The sequence below is a fragment of the Cyclopterus lumpus genome, chromosome 1, assembly GCF_009769545.1.
Source record: "Cyclopterus lumpus isolate fCycLum1 chromosome 1, fCycLum1.pri, whole genome shotgun sequence".
NCBI classification, from domain to species: Eukaryota; Metazoa; Chordata; class Actinopteri; order Perciformes; family Cyclopteridae; genus Cyclopterus; species Cyclopterus lumpus.
Genome location: NC_046966.1, coordinates 22,166,668 through 22,194,645, shown reverse-complemented (window position 1 = coordinate 22,194,645; position 27,978 = coordinate 22,166,668). Strand labels below are relative to the sequence as shown.

Genomic DNA, 27,978 nt, shown 5'->3' with positions numbered 1-27,978 from the left:
AAGAGCTCACATTTAAGGTAAAAAAAAAAAAAGTAAGTAAAGTGTGAGTTTTAAGATGAAAATCAGTTTGGAGCGGGATCCAAGTATTTGATTAAATATAAACCGTGTGGTTTTTGGGGTCCGAAGGGGGAGGAGGGGGGGGGGGGGGGGGGGGGGGGAGTGAGGAAGTGATGCCATGACCCAGACTCCACGTCGTGAAGGAATGATATTCCATTGAGAGAAAAAAACATGGTGGAACTAGAAGGACCCTCGGGGAGCACAGACACGTGTAGGTCCCCCATCCATCTATCTATCCCCCCCCCCCTCCAAGGCCCATGCCCTCTATTGTAATGTTAAAGACATTTCTGGGCTTTACCCCTCTCCGAAAATCGAATGGGTTCTTCCTCGGTCGAAGCTACACCACTTCCACTAAACAACAATCAATAACAATAACAATCTGCCAATTAGTTGTATTGCAATCAGATTGTTGGATGCTGTGGCGCTGCCATGCATTTGTAGTCAGGGGGGGGGGGCGGAGTCGGGGGGGGGGGCGGAGTCATGTGGCTCCCTGATGGTGACACAGATATCTGCACTCATTGATTCATCTGCTGTGGCGGGGCGGTGGGGAGGGGGGGGGGGGGGGGGGGGGGGGGGGGGGGGTTGTATTTTTAATCCAGATAGATAGATAGATGGATGGGGGACCTACACGTGTACAAACGCACACAAACACATGCAGCGGAATGATGTCGGAGTGTAAACAGAAAGCAGCACAGCGACACCGATCACCAGCACGCGCTCTTTAGCAAATTACAGCGGAAATTAGAGTGTGAGAGCAGGATGAGGGGATGAAACGCAGATAGAGCTGCAGAGAGAAGGAGAACCTCCCCCCCCCCCCAGATTACAGAGACGGCTGCAGATTACGGCCCGTGGATTATGAGGGTTTGACCAAAAAAATAGAAAAAATGGAGACAAACAAGTCGCTTTTTCTGTGTCCTTTTCTGAGAGTTGTGTGTTGTTGTTTTTTGTGAGTCTGTGTGTGATTGTTCCCGCTGTCTGATTCCTTTTATCTTTCTGATTCACATAATCACAAACACAGGCACACATGTACACATCTATACAGGATATCCACACACACACACACACACAAATACAAATAAAACATACTCAAAGATTACAGATTATCTAAGTCTAGAAGCATATTTCCCCCAAAATAATATTCCTCGCAGACCTGCAATGCAACATTTAACAAAGATGCACGTGTCCGGTGCGGGATCATTATATTTTTTTTATTACATGGAAACGAAATTCAACAGGCGTCACAAACTCACGATAAAAAAAAAATTAAAAATTAAAAAAAACACTGACTCACGCAAATTGATTGACAGGTCTTTTAATCAACGTTATTCATGTTTGTGGATGCAACGTGGACAAATAAGTTTATATTGTAATTATTGAATAATGAATAATATTTGTGAATATACCTCCAATTACTTGCAGGGAAGAAACTGCAGTTCGAGCTGTCACAGGTATAAAAGTGTAGCGGTGAATTATTATAATATGTACAAAGAGAGAGAATACACGACTCACTGGATTCTGCATTATAGTTTTGACTGTCATGAGTTTCTCTTCTCATTCTTTGCGTCTCTCGTCGGTTTCAGAGCTCCTCGGAGCAGCGAAGCGGGTGAACGTCAACATCCAGGATGCAGACGGGTGAGCGGCTGCATCTCTTGAGTCATTGTCCTCCTTGCTATCGTTCCACATTGCCACCATCTTCTTTCGAAGGTTCATTTCTCTCCTCTTCATGGTTTTCTCCCCTGATTCTCTTGACCTTCTTTCCCCCATCCTTGTTAGTTTCTTTGCTTTCTTTCTGTCCTCTTGACATCAAATCAGGCCTTTGCATGTTTCACGAGTTTGTTATTCATCACATTGCAATATATTGAAGATATATAAACTCCGTGGCAATTAAACGTTTTTAAACATGCACACGTTTTGCTCAGCGAGATATAGATTTTTGATGCTTGAATGCAATCAGGAGAAGTAAAAGCCAACGTCAGGCTATGAAAGAACTACACCACGAGGCGGGCTAGTCGGCATGATGACGTTTAGGCGTCTCATTTAGCCGCTTTTCAGCTTCAAAATTCACCAGAGGGGTAATTTTACGAGGTATTTTATATCTAATAACAACACTTTAAAAAAATGTTGTCTTAGAGACAGACCTTATTTCAGGCATCTAACCCTCTCACAGGTCTCATAGCAGCTTGAAAAAACAAAACAACGATAGTTAGCAACTCGAGCTAGATATTTAAAAGAGTTTAATATTAGACTTCACACCAGGTGGTTTACTAATAAGTTTCCCATATAGCAACATGAAGAGCAAATTAAAGGGACCAGCGTGTAGGATTTGGGGGATCTATTTGCAGGATGCAATATAATATTCATTCTATGTTTTCTTTAGTTTATAGTCAGAATCAGCTTTATTGGCCAAGTTACGAATTTTAAATTTTTTTGCAATATACAGAGAAATATTTTTAAAAAACGGCAACAAAAGGACAGATAAAAGTAATAGGCAGGACGGTGAATCACCTGAAACTAAGAATCAGTTGTTTTCATTAGCTTAGAACAAGGCTGGCCGTGTCCTCGTGGTTCATTATGGGATGTATTAGTAGCCCAGAAGGGACGAAGCACCTTCTAGAGGACCTTTCAGGTCTTTCATGTCACCCGAAGTCCACCGTCGCTCTCGAACACGCTTGGAAACCATTGTCACAATGTGTGTCCCATCGCTGGTAATGGCATCAAGCTTTTAATCCCAAATTGTACTACAGTTGTACGTGTTTCCGCTTATTGATACTTCCAACTATGACTCTGGATAATAAGAGGGCTGTATAGGATGGAGCCCTATTAATACATGTGGTTGTATGTGTGCGATGTCCATATCGTTGTCGTATATTAAATAGTATTCAAAAGTCAAATGAGGTCATTAAAATATGAGCCAACCAACTGATGAAGGAAAGCCAAAAGTACATAATCAATATACTCTTTTCTTTTCTACACATTACGCTCATCTTTAAATCAAACTTTTAAACTGCTGTAATTCATTTCTTCGCCTCTCAATTGGCTCGGAAATGTTCCCTTTTTCCAATCTGAATGCACAGCTATGGGTTTTTGGCTATTTTTAGTGCTTAAGCTTTTCTTTTTTTTTTTCTTTTTTTTACGTGTACATGCTTGGTTTGCGATTGTGTTCCATTCGGCTCCATCAGATAACAAAGATCCTTTTTATTACGTTGATTGGAATCGGATAATTGGACTAAACTCCTTGTGTAATGACGGATGATTTGACTCCAGGGCCCGGCCCTTATATTCACCAGGGATCCATTAGACACACACACACACACACACACACACACACATAGAGGGATGCGTTGTGTGTACGCCTGGCTCCGGGGGTAGAGAGATTGCTTATTAATGGAAGTAGGTCATTTGCCCCCCTCCCGTCGCTCAGACAGAGCTGAGGGGCGGAGCTGCACTACGCTGAAGATTATTTCTAGTTATGCTCTGGTTTCACGCCACCTTTGTGAATATGTGTATTTTTAACCCTAATCTGTGTGTCTGCGTGAAGGTTGGCGCCGCTGCACTTTGCCGCTCTGGGTGGCAACAAGGAGCTGATCTCTCTGCTGCTCGAGGCCCAGGCGGCGGTGGATATTAAAGACCACAAAGGTGAGGATGCGCACAGGTTTCAGTGTCCTCACAAGTCGCTATGTTCACATGAAAGCGGGAACAAAACAAACACAGATGGCCAGAAAACAATCACACGAGAAGAAAAAAACAACAGGAAGACAGAAAAAAATATAGATATATATTTCTGGCTTTCCCTGCGTGACCGGTAATTCCATCTCGTGTAATAAAAAGGTGAGCTCGCTTGAAATGCAATAAACATTTGTCTCTGCGTGGTGTACGGCGTTTATGAGAGGTGACAGATTTGTGTGCACAGCAAACAATTGACAATAGAAGACGAAGAAGCGTCATGGCTGCAGGACTCTGAGCCAAGTGGAAGCAGAGCAGCAAATGTCTCCGTCTCATAACTGGCAGATTCCAGAAGGAGAAGGAGGAGAAGAAATCTCAGGACAGATGGGAGATATAATCCCTCCAGGATGTAGGCTATACTGTCTGCACACTTCCAGTCAGCTCAGTCAGACCCACTATGGCTCTAAATAGAGGTAACTGGCAGGAATCCTTACCAGCTGGTCCCACCCAGTCAGCCAGCCACCCTCCGGTTCTGAGAAGTGAAAGCACTTGAACATGCATTCTCTCCGCTGGCCAGCAGGGGGGCGGCGACTCCTCTGGTTGAAGTCCGATCGTACGGAAGTCTACGAGAAAATGAGCGTACTTCTCACTTGATTTAAGTAAACAGTAAAATCTCAAATGCTAGTTAAAAGTCAGTAAATTATGCTTCATTTAAAAGAGCGAAATAGAACATAAAAGCATCTTGTGTTTTAAAGCGGGCTTACTGCGATTGACAGGTCGCAAACAGGGCCACATACGTTTGTATTTATGGTCACGGACAAAATGTTCCCAAAACGTCACTCCCACAAACCACAAATAACGTCTAACGCCTTCTCAACTCTTTTCACGGAGGTGGAAGGGGAACCTTAAAATGGAACTTGAAAACCTTGACTCAGGAGTCGACGGAGACCCAAATAGAGCAAAAAGGAGTGTCTGCTGGATGTGCAAGGGGGCCACATCCAGCAGACACTCATTACTCAACTAATTATTTTTGAAATGAAAACGTGTGACGGGACTCAAAAATGAAAGTAACGTCACGGCGGTGCACATTTGTTTGCAACAGCTGGCGTTTTTTTTCCACGTGTAGAAGCAACGTGTTCATATTTGTGAACTATTTCTCTCTCCCATATCATCTTAAATATGTTGTTTCTGCTGTACCCAAGTGGCCAATGAACCTGTTATTGCAGGTTGTAGATTCTCTCGCTCTGATGGGACACGGTGGGAAACTGTTTACTCGGAAAGTTCTGATCCATTTTTTTAGACGACGTCACGTTCTTGTGCAAAGATGCCAACTTCAGGTCACTGACCTGGACATCCTGCAGGCCCTGAGCCGCTGGAAATGATATCCTGTCCAAAAATAAACCATAAACAGAAAAGGAGGGCAAGAAACTCTGTGTTGAGCAACTCTTGTCAGGATACTTCTAGTTTCAAATGTCCGTGGGGCCCAACGATCCACTGTTTTATGAAACCCACACATTGACCACCCCCCCCCGTCTGAAGAATAAAAATGGGTGAGGCAGTGTCCTCAACTCTCTTTTCCCCGTGCACAGTCTGAGTGAAGTCGTCTCTTATTTATTTTTTTTGCACACTATCTAGAAGATCTTTGAGGCTGCATGCCCGAGAGTCATTTTCCATCGCATCACTTCATAGACTCAGGCTTAAGCTTCTGTAACTCCTACAGCTGCTGTATCTCTTTATCCTGCCAGCACCTCTTTTCTGAGTCAGGGCTCCAGCCAGGCCTGGAGGGCCTCTTCATTCAGCGTGACGATGTGGCTCATCGCTGGTATTAAGACTGAGGGTCTTGGGTCGCTGCCATAAGAAATGTGCTCGCTGGTCCTCGCAGCCGTTAATACGGAGCGGTGTTTAATGTCTTCTGGTTAGAGGCGCTGCTAATGATTCCATGGTGGATTTATTTATTTATTTCTTTGTGCTGCGCTCAGCTGAACTTTGCATTTTCCCTGCACGGCGTCGCAAAGTCCACGGGTTCTTCGAAGTCTGGTTCAGCCCACTTAAAAGGGGATTTTTTTTCTTCTTCTTTTGCCCTTTGGTCTGAAAGCAGTTTGTCGGCGACGTCCCGCGAGTACGACGCTCGCACAAACAATTCTCCGACGGGCGCAAAAGGGATCACGGGCATGTCAACAGGAAGGACCCTGAGAAACGTGTGCCTGAATCTGTTTGCTACGGCGAAACCGATATTACAGAGATGTTTTTTTTCCAAAAGTGCACTCACATCAGGCCCTGAAATTACCCGATTGTTTACTTGATTAATGCATCCCATCATTCGGTCTGTAGATTCCCGGGGCCCAGTTCACGTGCTCTCTACGCCGCTCTACTTTAGGTTAGCCCGCTAAAACGGGCGCCATGGCAACGGTGAACACACGACCGATTCCCGATCTGAATGGGAATGTCCGTTCTGCCTTCTATTTCATGCAAATGACAAAACAATTAGTTAACGATTATCGGTCTACAGTTGCTGATTAATTTTCTGCTTAATTTGTTTCAATCTTTCAATATTAGCGTCAACACTTTTGTGTTTTTGTGTTTGATGGACGTTACTAAATGAGTCGCCGTATATCTGTGCGTGTCCTTGTGGGGTTTGATGTGTTTAATTGTGCTACTTTGTGTGTGTTTTTTATGTGTGTTTGTGTATGTGTGTGTGTGCGTTTTGTGTAGGGATGCGTCCTCTGCATTACGCTGCATGGCAGGGGAAGACTGAACCAATGAAGATGCTGCTGAAGGCCGGCTCCTCCGTCAACGGGCAGTCGGACGAAGGACAGATCCCTCTCCACCTGTCAGCTCAGCACGGACACTACGACGGGGTAACTGTTGTTGTGTGTGTTTTAGTGCGTATGGTAGCCGTGTGTGTTTTGGGTGTGTATAGTATCCGTGTGTGTAGGCAAAATTCGTTCTATTTTTCAAAAATCCTCGTTTTTTTTCAACACTATGTGTAAATATATGCAGGTTCACCACCATAACCCTGTACAGTTTCAGTTGGAGTATTAATGGGGTATTATAGACCTACTATAAAGACGCATGGCATTTAAATAATATAGCAGAAGAAATCATGACTGGCAGATGGAACGACGTCTCCTATTACAGAGCCTGTGTTTATTGTAATGAAGGAACATGTCGTTCAGCGTGGCTCTCCAAAAAACTACTATGTAAATGAAAATATGAAAATTACTCTGTAATCCCAGACTTTTAAAAGAGTTTAACGACCTCTCACTGATTAATTATTACATTACAGTTGTAATGATGTGTTATTGTTGTGTTAATTTCCATGCTAAACATACTGTGTCTGTTATTTTGTGTTTTAATGCTGTGGTCACATTGAATTGAACTGAACTGAATTTAATTTTATTTAATTGAGAGAGAGAGAGAGAGAGAGAGAGAGAGAGAGAGAGAGATGGATGGATAGATTTCAGCTTTGTTATCGTCAATAGAGCTGAGATGCTCAATAGGACATTTGGATATTTGTTGGGAGGTCAACCAGATCATATCATGTGTGTGTGTGTGTGTGTGCGTGTGCGTGTGCGTGTGCGTGCGTGTGTGTTTGATGCAGTCGGAGATGTTGCTACAACACCAGTCCAACCCGTGCATCTCAGACTCGGCTGGTAAAACACCGTTGGACCTCGCCTGTGAATTTGGTCGCGTCGGAGTGAGTAAATTTAACTGAAAACCAAATACACTATAATAATATATTTTTTAATTTCTTTGTGTAACCAGGAAAGCCTTTACTTACTGTGACCATGATATTTAAACACGTGCAAAGAGACAAAAAAAACCATTGTCTTCATTAACTTTATTAACAAAAACACGCTGACAATACAGAAAACAAGTCCAATACGGACGCGCAACACAAAATATGCCTTAAGGATCGTAGTCTAGAAAACACTTTTAAACATCCCATCCATGGCCTGAACCCATAGAAATAAGTCTATATTACATAACAGTTTTTCTGCAGCCGATTTCACAAACAAATTAGAAAAAAAAGGGATTTTGCCAAAAGGTTCACGCTTGTTTTACGTATAGTTCACAGCGGGGTTTTTTTTTGGGGGGGGGGGAAACTGTTAAAATAAATGACCGCGTGTGTTGGTCTGTCATTTTAGGTGGTCCAGCTCCTGCTCAGCAGCAACATGTGTGCAGCCATGCTGGAACCGAAACCCTCCGACCCCAACGGAGTGTCACCTCTTCATCTCGCCGCCAAGAACGGACACATCGATGTCATACGGTCGGAAAAAAACACTTTGAGCCTCAGTGTGTGTCTGACTTCAAATGTCAATCTGTCTTCCCATCTCCAGAATAACAATTGTAGTACATTTGGAGATGTTTTTTTTTAATGAATTCTACAATGTTTCTTTGCATAGACTTAGTTTTCACTCAACAATATTATTCTATGTGAGCACTTTGACGAAATAAAGGTTAATGTCCTCGTTATTCTGTGCTGCAGGCTGCTGATTCAGGCCGGTATAGATATCAACAGACAGTCTGAGTCTGGCACGGCGCTGCATCAGGCGTCCCTCTGTGGGAAGACAGAGGTAGTGCGCCTGCTGCTGGATGTAAGTCCATCTGTCCGTCACTCCGTCTTTCTCTGTCCGTGTGTTGTTAAAGCTGCCTCGCTCTCCTCAGAGGAGCCGGTTTTACACCTCAGCTCTTGGCTTTCATCCCACTGAGGTGTGCGATGACACCCGTGTGGGGGAGTGTGTGTGTGGGGGGGGGGGGTGTTGTTGGCTTCTTACATAAGCGCGGCAGAGTGGCCCAGCATCCTACCCCGTCCACCCAATATCCAAAAGCCCCTTTTCGGGAAACACGCACAAACGAATGCGTACACACACACACACACACACACACACACACACACACACACGCGCGCACGGTGTATCCCTGTTGTGAATGTTGACATCTTGTCCATTTCCCATCCAGAGTGGCATCAGTGCGGGCGTGAGAAACACTCTGAGTCAAACTGCCCTGGACATCGTTAACCAGTTCACCACCACGCAGGCCAGCCGAGAGATCAAACAACTACTGAGAGGTGAAAACACACACACCGCCACTTAATTAAGACTCTCAGTATAGCAAGATAGACCCGGGCTGGAATCACCAATGATGACTCTTGCCCTCTACTGGACTCTACTCTACCTTACTGCTGCACTCTTTATACTCTATACTCTCATGCTGCAGATGCCTCGGCTGCCATGCAGGTGCGTGCATTGAAGGATTACTGCAACAACTACGACCTCACCAGCCTCAACATCAAAGCTGGAGACATTATCACGGTACGTGGATCCGATAATCGGGACAGAATATGATACGTTTCTCAACTTGGTCCTCGTAGATGTATAGGCTACTTCTACTGTACACGGACAGTTACAACAGCGCTTAATACGTTTAAAGTTTAGCCAAGTTATGGTGCAGCTTGGTTTACTAAGTGGATCACATCACTAGATTTAAATGGTTTGCACCACACAGACCAGTTCTTACGGAAAGACTTAAAACCAGCTGCCAGGTGCAACTGCTGGCAAAGCTAACGTTAGCGTGCTAACATGTGACCCAATTAGATTGAAGAATAAATGATATAATGTGGAATGTGGTGTGTGTGTGTGTGTGTGTGTGTGTGTGTGTGACAGGTTTTGGAGCAGCACTCCGACGGCCGATGGAAAGGCTGTATTCATGACAACCGCACAGGAAATGACCGTGTGGGCTACTTCCCCTCCAACATGGTGGAAGTCGTCAAGAGGGCAGGTGACCACCCACATCACAGCTGTATGTGTGTGTGTGTGTGTGTGTGTGTGTGTACGGGTGGGTAGGGTGTGTGTGTGTGTGTGTGTGTGTGTGTGTGTGTGTTTTCGCACGTGTGTGAGTCCAGCAGCTGTTCCGCAGCTATAGCTGATCATTAGTCGTAGCTAGCTGCAGCATCATCGGCCTCTTTAGTCTGTCTTCCCCAACCTGTCAATCATCTCCATTGATCAACACTGTCCCCCTATTGGCTGTCAACCTTCCTCTATATTTCTCCTCCTTCTGTCGACCCCTTCCTAATTAAAAAAAACCCGTCCAACCGACCCTCTCTGCTAGATCGTGATGCTTTTTGTTCATTTTGTTTGTTTGCTTTGTTACTGCCGTAGCGATATTACATCATAATTCAAAGAGAGATATATATTCCCTGTGGATATATGGATGTATTCCTTTTCTCATATTTTTATTTTATTTTATTCAGTTATTATTTCGTACATTTTCAGATCTGATTAGATTTGTTTTGTTTCAAGTTGACTGATCAGTTGTTGTTGTTGTTGTTGTTGTGTTGTTGTTTTGCACCTCCCCCCCACTCCACCCCCACCCTCCTGGCTCGTGTCCAGGTCACTCCCCCTCCCAGCAGTGCCACACCCTCCTGCTCCGCAGGCCCAACCCCTGTCCCATTGCCACGGTCAACGGACATTCATACCCCCCCTCCACTGTCCTCCCCCTGCATCTGCCTCCCCCTCCTCCCCTTCACCCCAACACACTGCCCCTCCCTCGGTTCTCCTCCTTCGGGTACGTTCCTCTTCCCATCTCTCCTCCCTCTCTGTCTACTCCTGGTCTGTCCACTCCTCCTCCTCCTCCTCCTCCTCCCCCTCCTCCTCCTCCTCTCTCCACTTCTCAGGAGCAGCCGAGTCAGACAGGTACATACTGTAGTATCACTTTAAATCACAGATAAGCATCATTTCTACGCTGTTTGACAAGACCACATTTACAATATATCATCTATCTGCTTGTTATATTTACGTGTGAAATGTGTGTAAATTATATGATATCTATATATCTATAGATATATAGATATATATATGTATATATGTATATATTAAAGGATCAGTTCATCCTAATGACAAAACGTTTATATTTTCCCACTTCCTCCTCGTAGAGTTGACAATAGAGTTCTGCTGCCACTTTATTTATTATTTATAAAACTATTTGGAAACCAGAGATTAATCTATTATCCTAATCAACCGGGACATTTTCTTTTTCAGTATTTAAAAAAGTATTTTTCTTTTTTCCACGTGGCATCAGTTTACTTTCAATGTACTGGAATAAGCTTTCTTGTAAATTTGAGTGGACTGACCCTTTAACTTAAATCTTAAATTTAATGGCACCATTTTTATAACTTTAATTTCTTAGACATTATATCAAAAATAATGAGAGCATTATTTCCAAATGTATAAAAATGTTTCCTATAGTGTAGCTCGAATCATTTGAGGTTTAATTTAGAATAAAGTAATTGTGTGCTTATACTTTACAAGCTTTACAAGCCTCAACATCGTTAACACTTAGAGGTGGTGCAGACACGACGGATAATCACGTGTTCGCGAATGTGGAAGTGAGCGTGTGCATCCATGCGACTGTTACCTGGTGAATAAAAACATTCACATATGAAAACTAAACCATACACACGGTATAATCATAAGGGCTGTGAAGCTGCATAGTTCAGATCAGTTGCTGCATTTATTTTTCGAAAAATAAGGTAAAATAGCAGCAGTAACACGGCTGTGTGTGCGCGCGCGCGTGTGTGTGTGTGTGTGTGTGTGTGTGTGTGTGTGTGACAGGTTCGCGGACTGCAGAGCTGAGTCCTCAAGGGTCTCCCACTCTGGGACAGCAGAGCAGCGCCAGTGAGGACATTTGGGTGCTACGCAAACCGCTGGGAGGTAAACTCACAAGTGTGTAGTCGTGTAACAGTGTGGAACTATGTCTTTGAGGAAAAGTTCTCTATATAATTAATACTGCGTACTGCAATGTGTGTGTGTTTGTGTGTGTGTGTGTGTGTGTGTGTGTGTGTGGTAGTCGGCGAGCGCAGTGGCAGTGTGGGCAGCATCGGCAGCATCCGGTCAACCAGCAGCTTGCAGAGCTCTGGAAACACACACGTCCTGACCACCCCGGCTGCCAGTCCACACCCGGCACCCACGCCGGGGGTCAACACACACGGGCTCAACGCTCCAGGTCTGCACGCACAAGCTGAAGGGGTGAAGGTAAGACATCTCTCTGCACATGTGTGTGTGTGTGTGTGTGTGTGTGCGTGTTTCCGTTTACATTGCCTGCTGGATCTTTTTTTTACGAAACAATAAGAACGTCGTTTCTGGGAAACAGCTGAAACATTGTCAGGAAATGCAGGTTAACCACAAATCTGCTTCCTGCTCAGTTTGTTCTTCCTGTGGAGAGATTTGATTTTTTTGGTGCATTAAGATGGTGGCCTCCTAGTGGGTCTCTTTTCTTTATCAATCACACAGTGGAATCAATCCTCTAAGTACCGTTTCTGCCTGGACCAACTGTGACTGCTCAGTTCTACTGTATTTCCCCCTGGATATCTTTTTTTGCACACCTCCCTTTCAGTGCAGGTGTATGAACAGGATGATGATATGTATACGTGAAGGGTTTGGCCTGGCGACACAGAATGTAATTATAGTTTTGGTAACCTTATACTCTATGTAGTATTAATTTGTCAGATGTGTAAAACATCACCTGTAAAATGGAGTATTATTTTCAAGGAAGCGGATTATCAATATCGCATGCAGTTGGTTCCCAAAGCAACATGAACTTGCCAGATAGATTCAAAATAGTGAATTTGTTTGTTTTTCCATTGTCTGGCGTGCTTTAATTTTATAGTCTGTGATGTCACCCTGCAGGTCTGCTCTCTAACACCTTTTACCAGACTCTAAATGTAATTGTAACAGCGGAAATAACTAGTTTATTTTTAGGTTTTAGTACCTTAAAACAATAGTAAATCGGCAATTACCCAAATTGGATGGTGTTCCCATATTACGCTGGAAGGACAGAAGGACATCATCTATTTTAAGAACTGTGTAGAAAACACATTCTTAGGAGGTTCAGAAGCCAGAATCTATGTGCACTTAGTCCACTGAGCTGTGTGTGTGTGTGTGTGCGTGTGTGTGTGTGTGTGTGTGTGTGTGTGTGTGTGTGTGTGTTTTAGCTGCTGGCCACCGTGCTTTCCCAGTCGGTCAAAGCCAAGGAGCATCTCTTGGAGCAGTCGCAGTCTGTGGAGCAGTCAGCGAGTAAGCACACAAACACACACATACACACACACACACGCACGCACACACACACACACACACTCTCTATCTCCCAAAACACCACATAAAAGCTTTGGCTTTGCTTTTGAATTGATGATTTGTGCCATTTCCCATTTAATTCAATAGTCTGTGTAACTGCTGCTTTGTGCTAATTGATAAATACACAAATTTGATTCAAACAGACACAACAAAGTCTGTCTTTACTTAAAAAATAAAAATAAAAATAGATATTTTTAAAAGGCATTCTGTCTGTAGCAAAGTGACAACAATTGAACAAGGCGGGTGATCAAAGTGCAACAGGTGCCTTTGATCACTGCTTTTTTATGAATCATTTCTTTCTTCTTCATTTTGTTGTTGTTGTCAACCCGGCCCTTTAAAGACCACCTCTCCTCTTCATATCAGACACAATCCTTAGTCTTTCCCCCGATTCTTGGGAATTTATTAATCTCACTTTGACAAAAAGGAAACAAATTAGCATATTTTCTTCTGCTGTCATTCTACTGGTTTAAGCGATACGTGGGAGGTGTGGTGTTAAAACAGCAACCGCAGAGCCCGCCGACCCTGAACGCTGCCAAACGTGATCGTGACGGACTGCACAGGCCTCGTTTTAATTTAATCCTCCTCACCTTCAAAGCCTGCACTTGATCACTAGATAACACAATTTCGTGGCTTTGCACCATGGGAACCGTTTCAGTTTCCCGGTTCCTTAAGTTGTTAGTAATTTATTATAACAGAGTCCTCATAAGAATTGGCTTCGGAGGAGGAATAGTTCATGCGAAGCTGTCCATTTCGCAACGAGCGGTAACTGCAAATAATGATAAATATGACACGAGTGGTGAACAAGGAAGTACTTGTTTCCATTTTAGCTCACTATGATTAGTAAATAACATGTTTCTTTATGTATATTGAAAGCTTTAATTCAGGACTTTTACTCTGCTGTATTGAAGGTGTTACTATTAATAGTTAATAAATTGACTTCATTAAAAAAAGAGTACTGATTGAGAGTACTTCTTCTATACTACCATTCACAGTTAGACTGTATACTTATATCATAAGTACTGTATACTCTGCACTTTGTACTACTACATATACCCGACAGAGAGATGTTAATGGTTACGTTGCCGATTCAGATTGTACTCACAAAAATATGAATCTACTAATTAAAGTACGGTGAATTATTATTCATTAAACTATGCAGCATTACACACGAATTGAAAGCTCAACCTTGAAAAACGTTGAAAGACGTAATGTAAATCTAAGTGAGTTATATTGGCTGCCAACCTACTTGAGATAAACATTTGAATGCAGGTAACTTTTAATGCGGTAATAGTTTTAATATTAAATAAGCCATTAGTTATCCAGTTGGACTTCCACAGAGGAAGCGCGGGTGGCGGGCTTAGCTGAGTTGTTAGCATCCATTTTAGCTTTATGAGTTAGTGTGGTGAAAAAAACTACAGTTTGCAAAGAAGTGAAGAAACTACACTTAACAAAACTACAAAAGAGTGAAATAACACAATTGTACTTTACTGCTAAAAGTAATATATTGTATTCTCTCCCCTCTTGTTCTCTCCCTCGCCCCACCTTTCCACCTCCACCCATAGGCTCTTCCAGTAGCACAGTTCACGAACAGCGGTCCTTTGAGCGGAAGGCAGAAGAGGATGATGGGAAAGTGAGTTCTCGGATGGCAGATTGGTTCACCCCGGGGCGTCCTCTTTCTGTCGCTCTCGTTTTCCTCTCAACCGGTGCTTCGGTTTTGAGAGAAAAGGCATCTACAAGGTTGTGTTCAGTGGGCACAGGGGGAGGCTGCGTTGAACCCGAAACAGATGACACCCTGAGGATGAGCATGCCAAGTGTGTCACCATGGAGACAGGCGGAGAGACGGACACGTAGTCGGTCTCCGTCTCGCCTTCTGTCCCTCCACCCCCCCCACCCCCCACCCCTGTCCTCACACCGCGCCCCCACATGCTGCCGCTCTGTGCTCTAGAACCAGCGCTGTGCGTTAGCGAGCATCCGCTGGTTGCCAGGCGACAGCAGTGTCCTGTCGGAGTAGAGACAGCAATCGTGTATCTTGATTGGTTGTTCACATTCAAAATTGTTTTTAACCTAAATTAATTCACAAAATAAAGCAAGCATGCCAGGAAAAAAAGAATCTAGAATTTGACCTATAAATGGCTTAGTCAACCCAAAAAATATTATTTCCCAATAACTCTGGGATGTGTATTCGAGGGAAATCCATTGATAATATTACTACTGAAGACCCAGAAGTAATCTTACTGCACTATGTTCGAAACAGTTATGTTCTGGAGCATAAATATCGTCAGTATTACATATTGATAAGGTCTGCTATTATGTGTAACAGGTACCCATTTTTTTCTGGTGACTTCTCGCCTGACTTTGTTGTAGAGCAGGGTTACATTTTGGGATTACAATAGTCTCCTCATGGGTTCTAGAGCAGGCTGCTATGTTAAGTTCTACAATAATCTCCTCATGTGTTCTAGAGCAGACTGCTATGTTAAGTTCTACAATAATCTCTTCATGTGTTCTAGAGCAGGCTGATATGTTGTGTTCTACAATAGTCTCTTAATGTGTTCTAGAGCAGGCTGATATGTTGTGTTCTACAATAGTCTACTCATGTGTTCTAGAGCAGACTGCTATGTTAAGTTCTACAATAGTCTACTCATGTGTTCTAGAGCAGACTGCTATGTTAAGTTCTACAATGGTCTCCTCATGTGTTCTAGAGCAGACTGCTGTGTTGTGTTCTACAATAGTCTAATCATGTGTTCTAGAGCAGGCTGATATGTTGTGTTCTACAATAGTCTCTTAATGTGTTCTAGAGCAGGCTGATATGTTGTGTTCTACAATAGTCTACTCATGTGTTCTAGAGCAGACTGCTATGTTAAGTTCTACAATAGTCTACTCATGTGTTCTAGAGCAGACTGCTATGTTAAGTTCTACAATGGTCTCCTCATGTGTTCTAGAGCAGACTGCTGTGTTGTGTTCTACAATAGTCTAATCATGTGTTCTAGAGCAGGCTGATATGTTGTGTTCTAGAATAGTCTTCTCTCATGTGTTCTAGAGCAGGCTGATATGTTGTGTTCTAGAATAGTCTTCTCTCATGTGTTCTAGAGCGGACTGCTATGTTGTGTTCTACAATAGTCTCTTCATGTGTTCTAGAGCAGGCTGATATGTCGTGTTCTAGAATAGTCTTCCCTCATGTGTTCTAGAGCAGGCTGATATGTTGTGTTCTACAATGGTCTCCTCATGTGTTCTCGAGCAGACTGCTGTGTTGTGTTCTACAATGGTCTCCTCATATGTTCTAGAGCAGACTGCTATGTTGTGTTCTACAATGGTCTCCTCATATGTTCTAGAGCAGACTGCTATGTTGTGTTCTACAATGGTCTCCTCATATGTTCTAGAGCAGACTGCTATGTTGTGTTCTACAATGGTCTCCTCATATGTTCTAGAGCAGACTGCTATGTTGTGTTCTACAATGGTCTCCTCATGTGTTCTAGAGCAGACTGCTATGTTGTGTTCTACAATGGTCTCCTCATGTGTTCTAGAGCAGACTGCTATGTTGTGTTCTAGAACAGGTCTGTGTTCCGTGCTCTGGAAGAAGCCTGTGGACTCTTCTAGAAGCAGGCAGTAGTGTTCTGTGTTCTGTGTTCTAGAAGCAGGCAGTAGTGGCGTGGCTGGGTGAGTTTCAGCTGCAGTTCTACACCACCCACTTCCTCACCGCGGGATATGATCTAGACACCATTAGCCGCATGACCCCTGAGGTAAGGTCATGACCCCTGACCCCCTCACGCCCCGCCCCTTGTCTGTCAAGGCTCCGCCCAGCTCAGCTCTCAAATCAGCTCCCCACTGACGTGGATGACGTCATCATGACCCTCCTGTCTCTGTCACCTGACCCCCCGGTGTGAGTCCTGAGCCTCAACCAGTCACTCATGCTCTGTCTGCTTCATTTACATACCTGTGTTCACACATGGCCGTGTGTTCCAGTCTGTGCTATAAACGCTACCCTGTGTTTGTCCTCGAGTGTGTTTGCAGTGCCAGTGTGGGTGTTTGTGTCTGTGTGTGTTTCTGTTTTTGTGTGTGTGTGTGTGTGTGTGGGTGAGTGTTTTTGTGGGTTTGTGTTTGTGTTTGTGTGTGTGTGTGTGTGTCTGTGTGTGTGTGTGTTTGTGTTTGTGTTTGTGTTTGTGCATTGACGCAAACACAGTGGTATGACATAAACACCCTTAGGGGCAGGGGACACTCATCAGAGATTATTAAAAGCAAAATAATCCTGCAGGCATACCCCACGCAGCTCCTGTACAAATGTCAAACGTACGCGATAAAATTGTTTACATTTAAGGGACAAATATAGCACCTGCTGTAGTTGTGGTGAATTTCCCGATGTGACTAAGTGTGCTTTGCGTTGAAAGGACCTAACGGGAATTGGGGTCATGAAGCCTGGACATCGAAAGAAGTTAACGTCAGAGATCAGCAAGCTGCCCTCCACAGACTGGCTGCCGGACCACAAGCCTGTAAGGCTCTCCGAGTATTACGCAATCTAGATGTTGAGTTTTGGCAGCTGCAAGAACCATTTAAAAAAAAAAAAAAATCTACACATATACACATGCAGCTCTTGCACGAATGCAGAGGAATTCTTCTCTGTATCTTGTAATCTGTGCGCATGCTTTCTACACTGTGTCCTTTATTGTGTGTCCCTGTGTGCGTGTGTGTGTGTGTGTGTGTGTGTGTGTGTGTATGTGTGTGTGTGTTTTAGGCCAATCTAGCAGACTGGCTGTCTCACCTGGGTCTCAGTCAGTACTACCAAGTTCTGGTGCAGAATGGGTATGAAAACATTGACTTCATCTCCGACATCAGCCTTGAAGATCTGCAAGAGATCGGAATTACTAAACTCGGTAAGACACGGCTACATTATTAAGATGGGGAATATAATATTAAAATGACATGTGGAGATACAGAGCCTTTGATTATGTTAACTCGATATCCATTTGTCATGTATATTAATTTTAATAGTGACATCACCCTACTTCTTAGGAAATGTGTTCTGTTGCTCTATAACATATACAATAAATATAAATTCTGTTGTATCTGGAATATTTGGACTGAATTTATTTAGTTTTTTTTTTTTTTGGACCAAACCTTCATAGTACAATAATAAAATGTTTTTCTTTACAATTCAAATTAATCTACCAAATGAAACTGAATCATCTTCTTGCCGAATCCTATTATTATTGACCCTGTATACACTCTCATTTTTTATTGTATTTTTACATGTTCAATTCCTTTTATTATTTAAATTCTTAAATGTAAATGTGATATGTCCTGCCTTGGTATTTTATATTGTATTGTATACATGTAAACATGTTTGCTGCTGCTTCACGAAATTTCCACCTGGGGATGAATAAAGTAATATCTTATCTTATCTTATCTTATTGTGACAGCAGTAACAAATGTTTCCGAGGCCCGGTATCGGTGCCCAGGGATTGGGGACCTCTGTGTTAGATGTAATGATCATAGCTACTAATGCAGATGGGTCCCCGTTCATTTTCCAGGAAATTCAAAGGGTCCATTTCACGGTTACTTTTATAAGATAACAGTAACAAATAGTCTCTTCTAGCTTTGAAGTCTAAATATGCTTTTTATTTTCCTCTTCTTCGCCCCCGCTGCCTCGCCTCAGGCCATCAGAAGAAGCTGATGTTGGGAGTGAAGCGACTGAAGGAGCTACAAAGGGGAGAAAGAAGCTCCGAGGGCCCCCAGAGCCCCTCCACACCTCCATCCAGCCCGGGTGGCAGCGCCGGCTCCGAGCCCAGGAAGGAGGCGAGGAAGCAGCGGGACGGTGCCCCCAGCCCGCTGGCCAAACCTCGGCCGGGTCTCGCGCGTTCGCAGACCCCTCCCAACACACCGACGCAGACCCCGCCACACACTCCCCCACACGGCCGGGCCCAGCAGGCTTCCCCGAGGGCCCGGCCGCGCCCCTCCACCCAGATGGCGGCGGCGGCGGATTCGTCGGTGCCGCTGCTCCGCCTGCCCAGTGTGGAGGAAGAGCGACGGAGAACTCACAGTCTAATTGGCTCGGAATCAGACTCTAGATACGCCACCGTATGCCGCAGCAGCTCCACGCACGCCGCCCCCAATGATGTCACCGTCAACCGCAGCCAATCATCTGTGACCCTACGCCCCCGACGTAAAGGTCGACCCCCGACGCCACCTAAACGGTCCTGTTCTTCCATTACCGGGGGCGACGGGGAGGGAGAGGGACAGGTGGAGGGGCTACTGGGGCTGCCGACCTATCGAGAGCGGCGAGCCAGTGACTGCGGCAGCCTGGGATCAGCTTTAAGATCTCAGGACTCGGCGGGCCTGGAGAGATCAGAGGGGGCTTCTGGGAGTGTTCGCAGCCTCGCTGCCATGCTGGAAACGACCATCGTGGGCGGAGCCAAAACCTTGCCCAAGAATATGGGAGGCAGCACCAACTACCTACAGGTGTGTGTGTGTGTGTGTGTGTGTGTGTGTGTGTCTTTGTGATTGGTTGGTTTCAAAATGTTTATCATTATGTGTAACGACCATGTGACCTCCAGGTGAGTCCGCCCGTACTTCGCCGGCAGCCGGGTGCAGGCGGTTTTGGATCTGAGGAGGAGGATGTCTCAAGTCGGCGTCGGACCATCAGTGGACCGGAAGGCCTACCGGGTGATCAGATCGACCTGTTACCCCGGCAACCAGCCCAGCAACGCCCAGAGCCTCGGCCCCGCTCCACCGTGGTCTCCTCGGCGTCAGAGATCACGGACGGCACGGCGACGCTCCGAAAGAGGCCACGTCCTCTGCCGACGGACTCGGAGGCACCTCCATCCGCGGAGGCCAACGCCGTTACCACGCCAACAGGCTCTGACACCATACGCAGGAGACAGCGCACCTCTGACCATGCGGAGAGTGTCATTCAAAGCAATAACCAATTGGGCTCTCCCAGCAGTCAAACGGACAGTAGCCAGAAAAACGGCTGCGACCCGCAGCAGAACGGCGGCGTGGTCCTGAGGCGGCGGCCGGTGTCTGAGGTCTCTGATAGGACGGAGGCCAACAGAGACAGCTGCGAGTGGATGGAGGCCAGGAAGTCTCTGAAGCCGCCGGTGTCACCCAAACCGTCCACAGTCACCGCGAGGAAGACGCAAGCTGACCCCCCAACCCCAACTCGCAGGGTCCCCATACCCGGGCCTGATAGCACCGAAACGGCACAGAGCCCTGGTGAGATATACACACACACACACACACACACACACACACACACACGTACACACTAAGGATGTAGTCATTGAGTTTAGCTTCCGTTTAATGTGGAGAGGGGGGATAACATGCAACAATGCATGTATTGTATCTACCACATAAAGAGCTTGAAGTAATAATAACTAATATAATAAATTTAATTTTGAAAACTAAACTGTTGATTTCGATAACACCTTTCGCAAATAATAGAATAGAATATGAATCAGAAACTATTTGAGAAGCTATTAATTGTTCATTATTAATTGTAAATAGCAAATATGTGATTTATGTATATTATGTAAACTGAATAACTTTGTGTTTAGGGCTGCCTCGTAATTCAGAATTATCATTTACAGAAATCAAAGTGTTGTTATTGTAAAATAACTGTTAATAATTCATTATTAAAACTTCAAAGTTAGTTAATTGAAGTATCAGAGCTGATCAATATCTGATCTATATCTGCCTTTGTATTCAGTCTCATACGGGTCGTGTATATGTGAGTGACATCTTTCTCTCTCCTCCTCCTCTCGGACCAGAGGCCAAGCGGGCTCCTCCTGTATCCCCGAAACCCCGCGGGCCTCCAACAGCACCGAAACCAGGCAAAGCAACCGTGGGGTCGGCCGCCATGAGCCCGAGTCCCGCAGCTACCAGCCCGGCTGCGTCCAGCCCCTCCCCGGCCACGAAACCCTCCTCGCCGCTTCCTGCTCCCGACACCCCCTCTGCTCCCTCCCTCTCTCCGGGACTCCCCCTGACTTCTCCCTCTCCGGCCCAGAGTCCCTCCACGCCCTCTCCGCACCCCGTCAAACCTCCCCGCTCGTCCATCGCCGGCCTCTCCATCGACCTGCTGGGAGGCCGGGAGGCGGAGGAGGAGGAGGAGGAGAGGAGGAGAGAGGAAGAGGAGAGGAGGCGAGAGAGGGAGCACAAGAGGCACAAGGAGGAGCAGGAGGAGGAGAGGAAGAAAGCGGAGGAAGAGAACCTGAGGGAGCTGGAGAGTCGAGTGGAGGACGCAGAGCAGGGGGGGGAGGTGCAGCATCGTTTGGAGGAGACCAGTGCCTCCCTGGCTGCAGCTGTGCAGGCCGTCGAACATAAAATCAAAAAGGAGGACGCACAAAACGAGTGAGTATTTATGAAGTTAATCATATGATTTGGCCGTAGAAAAGTACCATTTACATGCAACTGCAATCTCTCGGGGGCCATTTGTTTGGCTTCCAAATGGATAACGAGAGGATCAAAATGAGCTTCATGCAGAGTGAGAGGACCGTTCAGGTGTTTCGTGTGATGGAAGTTCACGTCTCCTCTTAGACGATGTTTTGGGGACTGGCAGTCACATAAGATTTAAAAGAAATTATTAGGGCCTTAATGAGAATACCACATTGTTTGTGTATGTGACAAATATAATCTACAATAATTAAGCAGAAGTGTAAAATAAGAATATACTGTAACTATTTTTTATGGGGAAGTGAAATTGGAAAGAGATCTCTACAAAAACCTTTGCCTAGCAACAACTCTTTTTTTCGAATCTCACCCTCAAACATGCATATTTTCTTGAAATAAAACTTTAAATCACTGAGTTTAAAGCCCAAAGTTGACACTTTATAAGAAACCTGATTAAAAAAACACATGCCGCTTTTAAAATCACGTTCTAGGTTCAGTGGTTCAGTTGTTTTCGTCCCCATTTAAAACCATTTCCTGATCACAGCTCTGATTTATTCCTCTGGCGTGGCGTCTGTGCCACGGCAACGGTTGCTAAGGCTGGTGCCATACTGTAGTATTTAAAGCCCTCAAAAACAAAACAGACGGGGTATTTATAAACGACTTCCATGACGTAAACTTGGTGGCTCGGGCTGAGAGAAAAATAAAAAACCTGTGGTTACCGCGGTAACCGCAAAGTGCGTTTTTAATACTATAGCACTTGAGCGGCAACGACCTTAGGATTATACAACATGGGAGCAACTTGTGTGTGTGTGTGTGTGTTTACAGCACAAACAACCAAAATGCATGTCCTGTGGCTGGATAGGCCATTTGAATCCAAAGCCTTTAAAATGCTATAAAAAACGGGTTTGGGATTTCATGAACATTGTTGGGATGACGACTGACGCTGTGACCATGTGAACGGGGGTCGTGTTTGAACCCACAAAGATCCCGTGGGCTTTTACTGAGCTTCAGAGTAGTCTCCATGTCATCGTTGTAACTGTTTTAGTTTCAATGCTCTCAAAAAACCCCGACTGTACAAACACCGGCTCCTTCTTCTGCGTCTGCCTCATTTTAAAAACTCCACTCCTCCTTTTTTTTTTTTTTGTCGTCCGTCTAATCCTCAGTTCTCATTCCAGCAAAAAGGCAGCGGTCTCCATCTTGGACGACATCGGCAGCATGTTTGACGACTTGGCCGACCAACTGGATGCGATGCTCGACTGATCGGCTGCCCACGTCTCATCTCCAACAAGCCCCCCCCCCCCCCCCCCCCCCCCCCCCCCCCCCCCCCCCCCCCCCCCCCCCCCCCCCCCCCCCCCCCTCTCCTCGCATCATGTGTAGGTGTATCAAGAAAACTCTCCCAAGGCTCGATGCTGGCGCTCTAAGAGAGAGAGTGTGTGTGTCTGTGTGTGTGTGTGTGTGTGTGTGTGTGTCTCTCCTGCGTGAGCGCTTCTCATGTAGCCTTGTACAGTAATACTGAGGAGCGAGTCCTCTTCGTCTGGCGCAGTAGCTCTAGGACGCCTCCCGACGCGAGGAGGCCGCTCCCACACAACCTCTGACCTCTGCAGCCCAGCGAGTCGCCGCCGCCGCCTCCGACGGCTGCGTGGACCCAGAAGCACAATCATTCTCCTCGTCTCCTTTTATCTCTACAGACTCTGACAGAGACGCTAACTCGGTCAGAAAGGGAGGCAAACAGATAAGCATATTGCTTGCAAAAAACAAAAAGAATAAGCACACAAACTGACAGACAGGGCAGATAGATGGCTATATAGATAGATAGATAGATAGATAGATAGATAGATAGATAGATAGATAGATAGATAGATAGATAGATAGATAGATAGACGAGATGAAAACAGATGAGATACATGAGAGAGTTTTTAAAAAGCACATGGAAAGACAGCCCGCTTTCTGAGTCTGTCCCGCTCCCTGCGATGTCAAAAGGAAGCCGTTTTTCCGGATGAATCGTAGCCTCCATTTCTCTTCTGTATGAGTGGAGGATTGTGGTTAGTCGGACTTCCTGACATGTGTGTCGTCTCTCTTCATGTTGTTGTTGCTGTTGCTGTTGCTGTTGTTGTTGTTGTTATCGTTGCCGTTGTCGTCGTTACGAGTGTGTGTAGTCCCTGCTAATGCTCATGTCAATGTCCTCCCACTCGTACAGTAGTTATTAATTAATCATCAGAACGACAATATTAGATGTGTGTCCATGGATTTTGAGACACTCGCATACACACACACACACACACACTAACGCGCACACACACTACATTGGTTTTAATCTTGCTGGTGTTCTGCTTTGTTGGTGTTTAGCTCCATCTATGGAGGTTTGCTTGGAAATGAATCTCCACGTTCACATACATACATTTACATGCAAAGACACATATATACAAGCACACTTATGCGGTGTATCCTTTTTGTCCTGCTGCAGTGAACAGTGTTTTTAAAAGATAATCCTATATTTCAATGCTTTAAATAGTACATCCAGTATACATAGTTTACAATATACCTGGGTATTTCAGCTGTTAGAGCTCCCTCTAGTGTTGGTTAGTGAAACTGCCTCTAATCTGCCCACCTTCTATCTCGTCTCCCCTTCGTTGTATCTCCCTCTGTGTCCGTTTTGTTATCTCTGCATCTCTCTGTGCCTTGGTAGTGTTTCTTCATATATTCAAAATATTTTTTTTCATTTTTTTTTTTTCATTCAAACATCTTTAATGTTTTTTTTTTGTCGTTCCTTATGAAATCTCGCTCCTTATGTTTCTGCTATGTCCAGCGTAGCTTATAAGGTTGAGTCGTGAGACCTATGTGATCCCCAAAAAAATCGATCACCCTGTCTGCAGTCCTCCTGTAACCATTGATAAACCTTGTCCAAGCCCCGCCCCCTCTGTAAACTGTAATAAATTGGCTCGGCTCCTCCTGGCTCCCCAGTTTCCAGTGGTCCCCCATGTAGGCCAGACAGTGGATCAACCAGTGTTCATCCCGACGAAGAGTCCAATTGTATTTTTATGCTCTTTAAAAACAAAGATATATTTGAGAGACAGATGGTTATATGTGAATAATAATAATGATGATGATGATAATTATAGACATTGAGGTGAGCTGATTGACCCTGTACATTTATGGTTGAGTTCTGAATGTGTCGTGACGGCTGTTGTGCCATGGTTGGGTTTAGGTTGTGTTTCTGCTGTGACGATGCATTCCTGTACAGCTGTGATCAGAATAAATGTATAAATTAAACCTTACATGACTCTTTGAAGTGTGGTTATTTTAGACCTAATCTTGGTCCGAAACTATTTTTGGGACTTTTTCTCTTCAGCAACCCCAATTTTAAATTAATACAACTTAAGTCTACATATTTTTCCACTCAGTCACAATAGCCGAGTACGGTTAGGTTGGCGATATATTATGTTTTAAATTACATTAGGAGTATACATTTTACCAATATTAAATATAAAAGGAATTTTTTTTTAAGGCTATCTCCAATATAATTTAGACTTAATATCTCAAATGTTTGACAGTTTTAGTACAAAAAACTACAACTAACAAATTACTTAAATAAAATGGATATATTTTCCACCATAATTATATACCTGGCAGTGTATGGAAGGCTTTAAAACAACATTTGACTATAATATAGAGAGCAAATGTAATTGCTACGTTTGGCCTTAACCTGAACTAAAAGGCCCAAACACAAGCCCGCTTTGAAGTAGCTTCTTCTTCTGCGAGATGTTGTTGGTGAATGCTAATAGACTCCTCGTTGTTTTATCTTTATTTAAACAACTATTTGTCCACTTAATATTGTCCAGTACATCAACAAGGCACCCGATAAGCAAGAACGCGGCCAGAAAGTCCCACAACGACGTCTTCGCTTTACAAGAAAGTCCGGCAAACGTAGCGAGCTTAGCAGTTAGCAATGAAGCTATGTAGCCGAGTAGCTAGCCGAGAAAGAGGCGGGACTTCCGTTCGACGGAAGCCGTATAAGTACATTTCCTCTGACGCGTCAGTCAGTGCCAGTCACCAGCAGAAGCAGCAGCATGGAAGGAGAGACGCACCCGCGTTGCCTCCTAACTTTAGGCCCCGGCCGCAAAAAGAGAACCACAGCGGGACTGAAACGATCCCGACCGGCCAAGAAATGTGAGTATTGTGTCGCTAACACGCGGAGGACCGTGTGTGCTGGTCTTTAACATGCAGCGTTGGGTTAATCTGCAGCACGTGGCTGTCGTGCAAAGGCCATAGCTGCCACGTGCTGCCTCCGCCTTAAAAAAAAAAAAAAAAAAGTGTCACTTGGAGACTTTATTTAATTAACTTTTTGCAAAAGGTAATTAATCAAACGGTTGTCCACGAAACAATTCTGCCCAACTTGGTGTAATGTTCCTTTTTTATAGGAATGTGGTGTTGCATAATGGCTACATGAGTCCAGCTTTCAACCAAATCTTTCCCTTTTTAAAAAATGATGTTCATGAATAGAATCTGGTCTATTGTGCGAAAATGTTTTAAAGTTAGTGTGGGAATGAAATCTTTAAAAAAAATGGTCACATAAAAGGTTAAAATGTCTGCTGCTGAAATTTATTCATTCCCCCTTTCTTTTCCAGTAAATCCCATGGAGGCCTGCTGCAGTTGGCACCTGGATGATTTGCATGATTGAAATCCAGACGTGGACTTTGCATTGAAGATGGCCGCCCCCTGGATACGAGGAAACGTGAGTAGATCTGCATTCAAAACCTTAAAATGTAAATAATTCAAAGGATATGATGGGACCCGAACTGTCTCAATGGATATGACTCAATATACTTTATAAATGTAACTATTTACAAACTGGTCTGAGTGGCAGGTCGTAATTTTGACTCATCTGAGGGTCCATTGATTTTCAAACATGTAATGGTCTATTTATTTATTTATTTTAACATCCAGCTCTTTTGCCTTGCAGATGATGCTGGTACAGCTGAAAGTGGAAAGACTGGGGGAATGGAGCCTCACTGGTTTTAAGATCTGGTGAGTCTACGCAGCTTGTTGGTATTTTTAATAACTTGTAGCCTGTGATGATCAAATCAAATTACTTTTCTGACATCTACTATGAGAGCTGGTCTCCAGTTCCTGATTCTATCTTTATTCTGAGGCTGTTATTACTAAATCGGTGTATTCTTGACTTTGTTATCTTTTTTAAAAATACCTTTCTCCTCCTCATTGTTACAGATCGGAGGCTGCAGGGATTCAAATGGTCCTGAGATCAAAGTACTTGACGTTGGCTCTCTTTAGCTTTGCTTGCTGGTGAGTCTACGCAGCTTTATGGCATTTTAATAAACTTTTAGCCTGTGATGATCAAATCAAATTACTTTTCTGACATCTACTATGAGAGCTGGTCTCCAGCTCCTGATTCTATCTTTATTCTGAGGCTTGGTTATTACTACATCCATGCAGTCTTCGCCTTAAATGTCACTCTTTAATACCGTCTCTCTCCCCCCTAATTGTTACAGATCAGCGGTTGCAGATGGTCCTCAGAATCGAAATTCTTGTTGACACGGGAGCTTGTTGTTGTCTTTGCTTGCTGGTGAGTCTACGCACTGTGTTGGCATTTTAATAATGTGTAGCCTGTGATGATTAAATCAAATTACTTTTCTGACATCTACTATGAGAGCTGGTCTCCAGCTCCTGATTCTATCTTTATTCTGAGGCTGTCCGTTTATTTATCAGTGTAGTCTTTGCCTTAAATGTGACCTTTTAAAAAAAAAAAATACCTTTCTCCCACCTAATTGTTACAGATCAGAGGCTGCAGGGACTCAAATGGTCCTGAGATCAAAGCTCTTGCCGTTGTCTCTTTAGCTTCGCTTGCTGGTGAGTCTTCGTAGTGTTTTTGCATTTTAATAACTTGTAGCATGTGATGCACATTTCTTTTTTCTTTTTACTATGATGGCTGGTCTCGGCTCCTGATTCAAACTTTTTACTGAGGCTCCTACTGTAGATGGTTAATGACGGTAGTCAGTAGTTTCTTTTGTGAATTAAAACCAGTACCGTTGTCTCCTTTCAGGCTCCCCCGACACCAGATGACTGCCGCCCTCAAGCAAACCCCAAGAACTGAATACAAATGTTTGCTGTATTTGCTTCAATATTATTCCATCTTTTGTCTGAATAAACGATGACTCTGAACTGATTTCTCTCTCTGGTCTGGTCATTCGTACCACAATAATAACACGGCGACCATAATGTAGTTTAGCTTTACCTGAAGGTAGGATTTATAGTCCAGTTGGCTACATACTTAAAATAAACTGCCAGATACGTTGTGGATGTTGGTGGTGCAACTCATCAACATAAAGCTTATTTTGCATGTGATCACAGCTTGGAAGCCCAATTTGTTTGAGCCGCCCATAGATTTGTATTTTCCCTTTCAGAGGAGCCGATCTGCAAAAAAAAGTTGAGGGCTTCTCTGTCACTGGTGTACATGTAAAGGTTAAATGGGAGAATGTTAATCTAGTTGACCACTATTTTAATGCGTAAAACCATATTGTGCATAATCACACCAGACTACACAGGCTGCAGCTCGGTACTTCAAGATTCACTCGGAGTCAATGAGGAACCAGGAGAATAAGACTCTTTGTCCCATTTCGACTTTGCTCTTTAACCTCATTTCTAATTTTAGCTCCCATCTCGGGGGGATGTGAGGTCTATTATTACCTCACATCCGGTCATCTGAAGACATTTATTTTTTTAATTATTTTTTTTT

The 27,978-nt window shown here is 44.3% G+C and overlaps 1 protein-coding gene, 1 long non-coding RNA gene and 3 other non-coding genes across 5 annotated transcripts in view; all 5 read left to right on the top strand.

Moving 5' to 3' along the window:
- Window positions 1–22,497, top strand: part of LOC117734490 (caskin-1-like) — a 29,468-nt gene extending 6,971 nt beyond the window's left edge. Inside the window, exons 2-22 of the mRNA XM_034538521.1 lie at window positions 1,638–1,689; window positions 3,596–3,693; window positions 6,433–6,578; window positions 7,322–7,417; window positions 7,869–7,990; window positions 8,210–8,318; window positions 8,683–8,791; window positions 8,941–9,035; window positions 9,387–9,501; window positions 10,113–10,415; window positions 11,334–11,432; window positions 11,569–11,753; window positions 12,713–12,794; window positions 14,414–14,481; window positions 16,481–16,588; window positions 17,234–17,335; window positions 17,578–17,716; window positions 18,499–19,301; window positions 19,397–20,054; window positions 20,609–21,188; window positions 22,403–22,497. Of these exons, the coding sequence (XP_034394412.1) occupies window positions 1,638–1,689; window positions 3,596–3,693; window positions 6,433–6,578; window positions 7,322–7,417; window positions 7,869–7,990; window positions 8,210–8,318; window positions 8,683–8,791; window positions 8,941–9,035; window positions 9,387–9,501; window positions 10,113–10,415; window positions 11,334–11,432; window positions 11,569–11,753; window positions 12,713–12,794; window positions 14,414–14,481; window positions 16,481–16,588; window positions 17,234–17,335; window positions 17,578–17,716; window positions 18,499–19,301; window positions 19,397–20,054; window positions 20,609–21,188; window positions 22,403–22,487 (4,154 nt within the window). The 3' untranslated portion in view covers window positions 22,488–22,497. The remainder of the gene's footprint in view (window positions 1–1,637; window positions 1,690–3,595; window positions 3,694–6,432; window positions 6,579–7,321; window positions 7,418–7,868; window positions 7,991–8,209; window positions 8,319–8,682; window positions 8,792–8,940; window positions 9,036–9,386; window positions 9,502–10,112; window positions 10,416–11,333; window positions 11,433–11,568; window positions 11,754–12,712; window positions 12,795–14,413; window positions 14,482–16,480; window positions 16,589–17,233; window positions 17,336–17,577; window positions 17,717–18,498; window positions 19,302–19,396; window positions 20,055–20,608; window positions 21,189–22,402) is intronic.
- A 2,771-nt stretch (window positions 22,498–25,268) lies between these two features.
- Window positions 25,269–27,408, top strand: LOC117734559. Its single transcript, XR_004609817.1, has 7 exons — window positions 25,269–25,394; window positions 25,853–25,959; window positions 26,188–26,252; window positions 26,454–26,528; window positions 26,735–26,808; window positions 27,020–27,092; window positions 27,286–27,408. It is a non-coding gene; the product is annotated as an uncharacterized LOC117734559 (long non-coding RNA).
- On the top strand, window positions 26,292–26,380 carry LOC117739948. The gene has a single exon (XR_004610512.1). It is a non-coding gene; the product is annotated as a small nucleolar RNA SNORD60 (small nucleolar RNA).
- LOC117739926 lies at window positions 26,568–26,656 on the top strand. The gene has a single exon (XR_004610494.1). It is a non-coding gene; the product is annotated as a small nucleolar RNA SNORD60 (small nucleolar RNA).
- On the top strand, window positions 26,847–26,935 carry LOC117739937. The gene has a single exon (XR_004610505.1). It is a non-coding gene; the product is annotated as a small nucleolar RNA SNORD60 (small nucleolar RNA).
- Window positions 27,409–27,978: the final 570 nt, after the last annotated feature.